Source organism: Microtus oregoni, unplaced genomic scaffold (assembly GCF_018167655.1).
Source record: "Microtus oregoni isolate MIOR12 unplaced genomic scaffold, Mior012 000000F_ref0000247, whole genome shotgun sequence".
NCBI lineage: Eukaryota > Metazoa > Chordata > Mammalia > Rodentia > Cricetidae > Microtus > Microtus oregoni.
In genome coordinates, this window is record NW_024543059.1 from 91,952,348 (window position 1) to 91,962,464 (window position 10,117).

Genomic DNA, 10,117 nt, shown 5'->3' on the forward strand with positions numbered 1-10,117 from the left:
GGCACCACCACCACGCCCAGCTGAGGGTACTTTCTTTAACATTCACAATCCAGTTAAAGTGTTATCCCAATATAGCCAATGGCGCACGCCTTTAAACTCAGCACTCAGGTGGCAGGAGCAGGTGGATCTCTGTGAGTTCGAGGCCAGCTGGTCTACAAAGCGAGTTCCAGATCAGGCTCCAAACAGTCTTTAAAAAAAAAAAAAAAAAAAAAAAACGGGTGGTGGCGGTGGGTGAAGGCCACCCCTGCACTCAGGAAGCAGAGGCAAGTGATCTGTGAATTCAAGGCCGGTCTGGTCTACAGAGCGAGTTCCAGGACAGGCCCCAAAGCTACACAGAGAAACCCTGTTGTTTTTTTGTTGGGGGGGGGGGCGCTATCCTAATCCTATGTGAGAAAATTGAGGCTGTCTACGATTTCCGGTTGGACACTTCTCTGAGAAAGGCTCAAGGACCCTTTATCTGAGTCGTACGGAGAAGTGGGATTCCCTGACCCTAGTTCTTTCTGGGGAATCTTAACAGAATTAACTCTTGAGACCTCGGAAGCTCCGTAGGAGTAAAGAGTCACGCATTAGCCAAGAGCAGTGCGTTAGGGTGACGAGACCCCCTTCCTGCCTCTAAAACCTTAACCACCGATTCAAACTCTAACACACAGCGATCGAGTCTAAATCCCTTTCCCCTGGGGCCGAACTCCCAGGAGGAACCCACCAGGGTGGCACAGGGACCGCCGCAGCGGACCCAACCAGCAGCGACCTCGCGCAACCAGGAAAAGGAACCGCCCGCCCACCCGGGCGGCTCTGATTGGCCACGGGCTTAGCTCGAACGCCCGGGCGTGCGTCGTCACTTCCGCTGGGCCCGCCATCTTGTTCCCAGGGGCAGTTGGCGGAAGAGATCGTGCTCTCTGGCTCGCCGCTGTCCCTTGCGCCCGGCGTCCTCGCGGCTTGAGTTTGCTGTCCGCCCCGGGCTCGGAGTCCGTGTGTCGGCGTCCCAGTTGCAGTCCCACGCTCGGCTGGGGCACAACGCGGCGGGCTCCCCGGCCCGACGGCCTTCCATGGAGTAGGTCCGGGACCGTTGTCCCGAAGAGCGCGATCGAGCTTGGGCCTCCCCCTCCTCCCTCCCTCCTTCCTGCCGCGGCAACATGGCTAACAACAGCCCCGCGCTGACAGGCAACTCGCAACCGCAGCACCAGGCGGCCGCGGCCGTGGCCCAGCAGCAGCAGCCATGCGGCGGCGGCGGCGGCGCCACCAAGCCGGCGGTGTCGGGCAAGCAGGGCAACGTACTGCCGCTGTGGGGCAACGAGAAGACCATGAACCTCAACCCCATGATCCTCACCAACATCCTGTCGTCGCCTTACTTCAAAGTGCAGCTTTACGAGCTCAAGACCTACCACGAGGTGGTGGACGAGATCTACTTTAAGGTACGCAGCCCCTAGGCCCCTCGGTTTGGGGGTGAGTCCGCTAGAGCGGGTTGTCGGACACCGGTGGAAGCTCCCCCCTCCCCGAGACCCGAGGATTTTGGGGGGGGGGGAGGGTGAAAGTTGGCGGAGGGAGAAGTGCGGCTCCTGGCTGGTTTGGGACGGGTCGGGCTAGGGCCGCCCTCTTTCTCCTTTTCAGGTTCCGTGGGTTGTTGGGTTTTTTTTTTTTCTTTTTTTCAAGAGCCGGGCGAGCCCGCCACAATCGATCTTTAACCTGCCCCAACCTCCTGCCTGTCCCCCAGGGAGCTGTTGGGCAAAGGGGCTAAGGGAGAGGAGAAAAGTATTACCAGAAGCCCGTCCAAGTTCACCATTTTAAAAATGACTCCCTTTTACCCGTGTCGACCAAGCACTAACTTGGTGGTGCTTCCGCTGCCCCTCGGGCCAGCGGCATTGCTGGAGTAATTACTTGCGTGTCGGCCCCGCGTTCTTCGTTAACTCTCCAACCCCGACCAGACTTGGTTAGTGTGCGTGTGTCGGGGTGGGGCGGGAGGGCTGAGGGTGGCGCGGTGTGCCGGTGCAGAGAGGTGTACAGAAGGCCTGGAAATGTTCCCAGCAGGAAGTCAGGAGTCGGAGGTCTCAGCCACCTGTGCGTTGGGCATAATTAGAATCCTCTGGGCCCTGGGCTTCTGCGGCAGGGTCGGTGCTGGCTTGGCTGTGCTGGGGAGCTCACCTGGCGCCTCCTCACTGCACTCGTGTCTCAGTTCTTGTTTCGTTAGCAGGATTGACTCAGTCTTGCAGCGAGGCTCGGAGCAGCCCAGGGTCGCAGGTAGAGGTATGCACTATTAATCATGCTCAATCGCCATAAATGCATTTCCCTGGTTAAATGAATGGCTAATTAGGTTTTTTTTTTTTGGTTTGGTTTTGGGCCATTGATTTTGGTCTCACTGACTAGATTCTCCACTTCCTTGCAAATTAGGTAGTTAAAAAAATACCTTCCAGGCCTCCGAAGTTAATTTATATTTTAATGAGTATTAATAGTCTTGATGTCTTTTAAGCATTTTTTTTGCTAGAGCATGTAAAATAAAATACATCGAGTTTTTCTTGTCTTGACACTTAGAAACTTGAGACAGACCAAATATATTTTGTGTCATCTAAATATACATGTGGAGATGTTACCAAAAAGAAATTCTATATTTTATTTTACTTCCTTTTCTCCCAGTTACGTGTTTAGGTTAGAAATTTTTTGAGATACTAATTGCTTTTTATGGGAAAATCTTAACTTTGGAGATAGAGATTACACCAGCCCTCTTGGTGTTCTCTTACAAAAGCTTGTTAATGTAGGTGTAACTGATAGTCAGAGTAGATGTTTGTAAAACTAACTTTTGGAAGGTAAGACCCTTTCAGTGTGGATATAGGATGATGAATAGTTGTTAGTTTATGCAGTTAACCTTGAAGAATTGGGTCCCTGCGCTTTTTGACAGGTTGTTTTAAAATATAGACTAATCTTTCAAGTTAATTTCAAATGTTGTATTTGGAGACCGCTTTTTCCATTAGAGTATATTTAAATTCATTTTTAAAACTGAAATCTCAGGGGAAGGAGCAATGCCCCATGGATTAAGAGCATATATTCCCTTTGCATAGGACCTAAGTTCAGTTCACACCATCCACATTTAGTAGGTCACAACCTCCTGTTCCGCAGTTCCAGAGGATCAGACCCTTCTGGGCTCCACAGACCCACTCATGCACATAATTAGAAATAAAACCATAAAACATGACCTAAACTTATTATGAGTTTCTCTGGATCAAATAATCTTTGACGTTTATAGGCTTTCAGTTTTGCATTGTATCCACTCCTTTGGGTTCCCTTTGGGATAGAAGGGGTTGTGGCTCAATCCAAACTGGTACTGCATTTGCCCAACATGGACAAGGCCCTCGGTTCAGCTCCTAGCACTGGGGCTTTCACAGTTCAATTGTTGGGAACAGGAAAGAACTGCAGGAGCTGAGCAAAACAGCTTCAACTTAATGTAGGGTTTTTTGTGCTTCATTTTGAATATAGGGGTTTTGTTGTTTTTGTCTAAAGCCACTTGAAATGAAGTGTTACAGTGTATGGACAGAAATAAAGAGCGAGGTTGATTTGTTTTAGGAAACAAAAACAGATCTAGTATTTTTTGGCTTGTCTGTTTCAGTGGTAGCTTTTTGCTATATTTTAGGTAAAGCTGTTTTAGCAGAGATGGTACTTTATCGTTTGTTACATTTGGTATGTGTTAATGACTTCACGCTTAGCTTTATTTTATACTCTGGGTTTGCAGTTAGGCAATATGATCTTGTGGCTTTGTGATTTTAATCTTTAAGAATGAACATGATCCAGATGAAAACTAGAAATAAGAAGTCCCAAGCTAAATGTGGTAGTAATCCAAACACTTGAGAGGCAGAGGCAGGAGGATCTTGGTAAAGTTCTTAGCCAGCCTGGTCTAAGTAGTGAGATCCAGGCTACAGAGTGAGATGCCATCTCACACACACATCCCGACCCCCACCACAGGCCTTAAACAAGTACCTTACCTGCTACTGAGCAGCAGCAGCCCTAGAAAACATTTAATTTTGTGATGTGGATTTAAATACCCCATAAAACTGCACCATTTAGGAGGAATCTTAAAGCTTTTTTTCTTAGAGAACTTTTTTAAATTACATAAAAGATAAAATACTGCCAAATACTAATTTTTGCGAATGTAGGAAATTGTAGAACTTTCCTGACCTCCTTGTGAGTATGACCTGTCTATACAGCTAGTTTAACGAGCTGTCTGCTTTGAAGACAAGCCAGTTTTGTTAGTATTGTGTCTGAGCGGTTTCCCCAAAGATGGTTTATAATGTAGTGTGAGTACAGGGTGGTGTGGATAACGCACTGCAGTGGCGCGACTCTTGGGGAGAGTTGCTCTTAATCAGCTGAGCTTGCTTTACTCGGAAGATTCAGAGTAGGAACGTTTGTTGTCTTCTTCTTTTTTATTTTCAGGTCACACATGTTGAGCCATGGGAGAAAGGAAGCAGGAAGACAGCTGGCCAGACGGGGATGTGCGGAGGGGTAAGTAGAAGTACGTGCATTTTTTTCCAGTTTTTCTGTCTGCTAAGTTTATAGGAAAGCTAAATGACAATTCATTGGCAGATCTTAGAAATTTTCTAAAATGTAAAATTCAAGTCTCTGTTGAATTAGGTTTGGAGAAGTATTACTTTTTATACTCTATTTTTAAATCTAGATCATGGTATTGATATCTAAAACAACCACAAATCGATGGGTATTAAGTATCTGTTTATTAATTTTTATTAACTCTGTTTTCCTGTAAAGGTTCGAGGTGTTGGAACAGGAGGCATTGTTTCTACCGCTTTTTGTCTGTTATACAAATTATTCACCCTGAAGTTAACTCGAAAGCAAGTGATGGGTCTCATAACACATACAGACTCTCCGTATATTAGAGCCCTTGGATTTATGTATATAAGGTGAACATGCATTTATCTACATTTTTAAATGAGCATTTTATTTTAAATCCCATAAACTAATGTATTTTTTTCATGATCTTAGGTATACACAACCTCCTACAGACCTGTGGGACTGGTTTGAGCCCTTCCTTGATGATGAGGAGGTATGTCAGAAGGCGGAATCGGCTTTCTTCGGTCACTCTGCTGTTGATCTTTAATTTGTTGGATTTAATGTCTTCAGAATTTTTGTAGATTTATTTCTTCAGTCCTACTTTTGCTGAGATTTGATGACTTTCTATGTTAGGTTAAATTTTTAAGTTATTTTAATGTTTTAAGAGTTCTCTGTTTTAACAACTTGAATAATAACCTTTTCTCTTCCAAATCACACTGTGCTGTGTTGATCCTAACTTGGACAGCTGTAGCGACTGTCTAAGGAGGTGGATACAGTGGAGAAGGCATGTACTGCTGTGGCTGTGGGCATTTAAATCCACTGGAAGTTGGGGGTTTACGTGGCCCTTTTCAAATGGCAATATTCATATTTGCTTATAAGTTCAGAGCTACAAAGAGTTGGGATTGGCTTAAATGGCCTGACAATTATGCTTTTCCAAGGTGAGGAAATAATTATAATTCTTTTGTTTTCTTTTTGAGCCAGATTACTCAGGGCAACCTCAGACCTGTAATCCAGTATACCACGCAGGGTGTACTTTTTTAGAGACCCGGCTTAAAATTTTTAAAAACTTAATCATTCATACTCAATGTACATGGCTCTAGGCTTGAACCCCAACACTGCCCCCCCCCCCAAAAAGCCCACCACATTTCTTTTCCTTAGATTAGGGTTTTTTAGTCTAAATCTGGTCACCATCTTAAGCCCTGAGACGAGAGAAGATTAAAATCATACCTGTATTAATTTACTCACGAATTGAAGACTATAGTGTCAGCATATACTCAGTTGTGAGCTATATTATCAGTATATTTATTCTTATCACTATTTGGTATCACTAGTTTATATGGTATAGTTAACAGCTGCTTCTGTGAGGTCAAACAAATTTGTTTGATGCTTAGTGGGGCACACTTTCAATCCCTGCTCTTGGGAGACAAAGGCAGGTGGATTGCTGAATGTGGACCAGCTTGGTCTACATAGTAAATCCCAGGCCACCCAGGATTATATAGGGAGACCTTGTCTTAAAAGAATTTTGTTATCGTTTGATGAATTCATGCTTCTCATAAAAATTTCATTTTGTTTAGATGCCCACCCTAAAAAAGGTCACTAATGTAGGCGACAGGAACTTTTTTTTAAGACAAGGTCTTACGTAACTTGGGTTGGCCTCAGAATACCTGATCCTGGCCTACTCCCTAATGCAAGGTTACAGGCATGCCTGTCGAGCCCAACAGTGCTGGTTATTTTCCTTTCCTGGTTTTGGCTGTTTGTTTCAAAGACTCCAGTGAGGTGAAAATCATAATTGTTAAACTTTTCTTTATTGGTTGGTTGTTTTTTGTTTTGATGGATGGATGGTTGTTTTTTGTTTTGGGGTAGGGGGGCAGATTTTGAGAGGACTGGGTTCCTCTGTGCAACAGCCCTGGCTGTCCTGGAACTCACTCTGTAGGCCAGGCTGGCCTCGAACTCACAGAGATCCGCCTGCCTCTGCCTTTGGAGTGCTAAGATAAAAGGTGTGCACCACCATCACCACCTGGTTTACATTAGTTTTTGTTTTGTTTTTGGTTGGTTCTTTTGCTTTTGTTAAGAATAAAGCACTTCAAAAAGGCATGTCATTTTTTTAAGCTGTATTAGATTTCTGAATGTTTCTGATTTATCTGTTCTATATTGTATTTATAAGCCTGAGGTCCTCTGTTTGAGCTAACGTATGTTTTCTTCTTTAGATATCTGCAGCGATTATATTTGGAAATACTGTATATCTGAACACTTAAATGTGTGTGAGTGCAAGCAGTTTTACCTTTAGCTCTTGTTTTCCTGTTTAGATAACAAATCTCACTTTCCTTGTGTGCTTGCACTATAGGTTTGGGACTGACAATAGCTGACTAACATGTCCTGAGCTGTGAGAGGGCATAGCAAGAAGGCCTTCATGCGGTAATGACCCTTTTCAGAGACAATGGTCATCATGGATTATGCGTTTCCAATTATTTGTTCATTTATTTATTTTGTACATAACTTTAGAAACCTCACTGCTTCATGGCAGTTGGTTTGCTATTGCTTCCAGTTTTAGCAGGGCTTCATTTTGTATTGCAGCTGTTAGAAGATAACCTTTAGACAGGAATTATCTGAAAGTAGTTCCTACATAGCTAGGTTTCAGTGCTAGGTATGATATGTGCAAATGTGTCCTCAAGTGTAGGTGTGTGGAATATAAATTTAAATCACTTGTTCCACATAGTTTAGCAATGTAGGGGGCTTTTTCATATTTTTCATTAATGAGTGAGTCAGTTCCCTTTATGCCCAAGAGGCTGCAGGGTTTGTTCTCACCTGCATGTATACAATTAGCCCAAATATTCTTCATTCATTGCCAGATTAGGATACAGAAATTAAAATTTTTCTATTAGTTTTTTATACTTGATTCCAAAGATGGTAAAAAGATTTTTTTTTCTTTTTTAGTGTTCACGTATATGTTGAGATAATGGATTTTTTTTAACCAGTAGGGTGTCTTTTATGTTTCATAGGACCTAGATGTGAAAGCTGGCGGAGGCTGCGTAATGACCATTGGAGAAATGCTTCGCTCCTTTCTCACAAAGCTGGAGTGGTTCTCTACGTTGTTTCCAAGAATCCCAGTTCCAGTTCAGAAGAATATTGATCAACAGATTAAGACCCGGCCTAGGAAGATTAAAAAAGATGGCAAGGAAGGGGTTGAGGAGATAGACAGACATGTTGAGCGCCGGCGATCCAGGTGATGTGGACTACCATTTTTTAAGATAGGCCTGTGCAAAGTTGGTGATTCCTGGGGAGTAATAAGTTCTTAGAATATGTTTGTTTTGTTATTATCCTTCCAAAAATGGTGGTTTTTCTTCCATCACATTTTCAGTAAAATTGTGTGTCTATACTGAGAACAGTTCATTTATTTTCTTGTACCCCTTTGCTGCTTAGCATTGACATAGAAATAGTTGCTAAGCAAGCACTCTACCCCAAATTATACCTGTCCAAATATTTGGTGTGTATGTGAGGTGATGAAATTTTAGAGTGTATTTGTTTGGTTCTTGTATGCTGAGTACTGGAGAATGTTACTGAATGTTGGTTCCAATGGCTCGACAGCGTATCAGGCAAGTGTCTACTGAACTGCAAATACCCTATCCCTTACAATGTTTTCTTTACTCTGGTTTCTTCCTTCCCTCTTCTTAGGTCTCCAAGGAGATCACTGAGTCCACGGAGATCTCCAAGAAGATCCAGAAGTAGAAGTCATCACCGGGAGGGCCATGGATCTTCTAGTTTTGACAGAGAATTAGAAAGAGAGAAAGAACGGCAGCGACTAGAGCGGGAAGCCAAAGAGAGAGAGAAGGAAAGGCGAAGATCCCGAAGTATTGATCGGGGGTTAGAGCGCAGGCGCAGCCGGAGTAGGGAAAGGCATAGAAGTCGCAGTCGAAGTCGTGATAGGAAAGGGGACAGAAGAGACAGGGATCGGGAAAGAGAGAAAGAAAATGAGAGAGGTCGAAGACGAGATCGAGATTATGATAAAGAGAGAGGAGAAAGGGACCGGGAGAGATCGAGAGAGCGCTCCAAGGAGCAGAGGAGTAGGGGTGAGGGAGAGGAGAAGAAGCACAAAGAAGACAAGGAGGATAGGCGCCACAGAGACGACAAGAAAGATTCCAAGAAAAAACACAGCAGGAGTAGAAGCAGAGAAAGGAAACACAGAAGTAGAAGCAGAAGCAGAAATGCAGGGAAACGGAGCAGGAGCAGGAGCAAAGACAAGTCAAGCAAACATAAAAACGAAAGCAAAGAAAAGTCAAATAAAAGAAGTAGAAGTGGCAGTCAAGGAAGAACTGGCAGTGTTGAAAAATTGAGAAAACGAGAACACAGCCCTAGCAAAGAGAAGTCTAGAAAGCGCAGCCGAAGCCAAGACCGCTCCCACAAGAAAGATCATGGGGATGGCAAGGACCAGTCAGACAGACAGGATCATCAGAGGAGCCAGAGTGTAGAACCAGAGAGCCAAGAAAGAGAACATAAAAACAAAGATGAGACTGTGTGAAGATTTTGTAAAATTGGATCACATTGAATCCTATAAATGTTGATTAAATTCTGCTTTTTTTCCCCCCAAGTTAAGATTGTGCAGTAGTTATGCACTCTTTGAGCTCCCTGTAGGCTGTGTTTTCATTTCTTTTTGTGTAGGGAAGTGCCTTTGTAATCCCATATATTATTGCATTGTTTTCACCCAGTTGAGTTACACATGATGCACAGATTGTTCTTGCATTTTGTTTGTTTTTAAAATGTACAGTCTGTACATATGTCCTGAAAATGTTTTAATTCCTTTGGCATGGTTGCCATGTTGGTTAAATTTGTATAAGGCAATAAACTGCCACTAATTCTATTTTGTTTTGTAGGTGTGGGATTATGGTTGTGTACTGAAGTTAGCATGGCTGTGCTTTTCAAAATAGAATGCTAAAGACTTTGGGAATGGATCTTGGATGTTTGTTTTAGGAGAATTATGTGCTTTCGAAATACATGAAGGCAACAGTTGTAGGGTTAACATTCTTGTCCACTGTATATTACCTTGGAAGCTCTTGTTAATATGTTATACTTAATATTCTCCACAGCTAATGTTAGAGAAAATTTATGAGAGGTTTAAATTAGGCTGTGATTTGATCAAAAGTCCTTTTAGCATTCTACCTCAAAGGGACATTGTTAGTATGCCTAAAATTTATTCACCTAGTTTCTTTTTTAAAAAATACATTGACATGTGCTTTTCCCCTCCTTGAATTCTTTCTCAGATTTTAAAAGTACTATATTAAAAAGCCGTGTAAAGCCTGGCATTGCAGCAGCCCTATACTAACAAATGGTGGGGAGCGGGTGGGGCACGCGGGCAGAGAAGCATTCAAGCCTCAAGCTTCCAAAGCATTTTTATAAATGGAGAATACTTAAATTATGAAACAGCTTGATATAGTATCCTTTTTTTAAAATTGAAAACTTTTTTTATTGATGAAGACTGCTGTTTGAGTTTTTAAACTTAATCTAGGAACAGTATAACAGTAATGCAGTGCTGCGTTATTTAAGACTATCAGCAGATTATTTGATAGATTGTTCT

At 43.1% G+C, this 10,117-nt stretch overlaps 1 protein-coding gene across 1 annotated transcript; it reads left to right on the plus strand.

Moving 5' to 3' along the window:
• The first annotated feature begins 857 nt into the window (after positions 1-857).
• Prpf38b (pre-mRNA processing factor 38B) lies at positions 858-9,792 on the plus strand. Its single transcript, XM_041650569.1, has 6 exons — positions 858-1,412; positions 4,417-4,485; positions 4,747-4,898; positions 4,981-5,041; positions 7,548-7,771; positions 8,221-9,792. Exons 1-6 carry the CDS (start codon positions 1,134-1,136, stop codon positions 9,062-9,064), a joined length of 1,629 nt encoding a protein of 542 aa, XP_041506503.1. The 5' UTR covers positions 858-1,133; the 3' UTR covers positions 9,065-9,792.
• Positions 9,793-10,117: the final 325 nt, after the last annotated feature.

Excerpts from the sequence above, each read along its gene's own strand:
- Prpf38b (XM_041650569.1), top strand. The coding sequence starts at position 1,134 with ATGGCTAACAACAGCCCCGCGCTGACAGGCAACTCGCAACCGCAGCAC. Across the intron at positions 4,486-4,746 it reads AGACGGGGATGTGCGGAGGG|GTTCGAGGTGTTGGAACAGG; the intron begins GTAAGTAGAAGT and ends TTTCCTGTAAAG. Across the intron at positions 7,772-8,220 it reads GTTGAGCGCCGGCGATCCAG|GTCTCCAAGGAGATCACTGA; the intron begins GTGATGTGGACT and ends CCCTCTTCTTAG.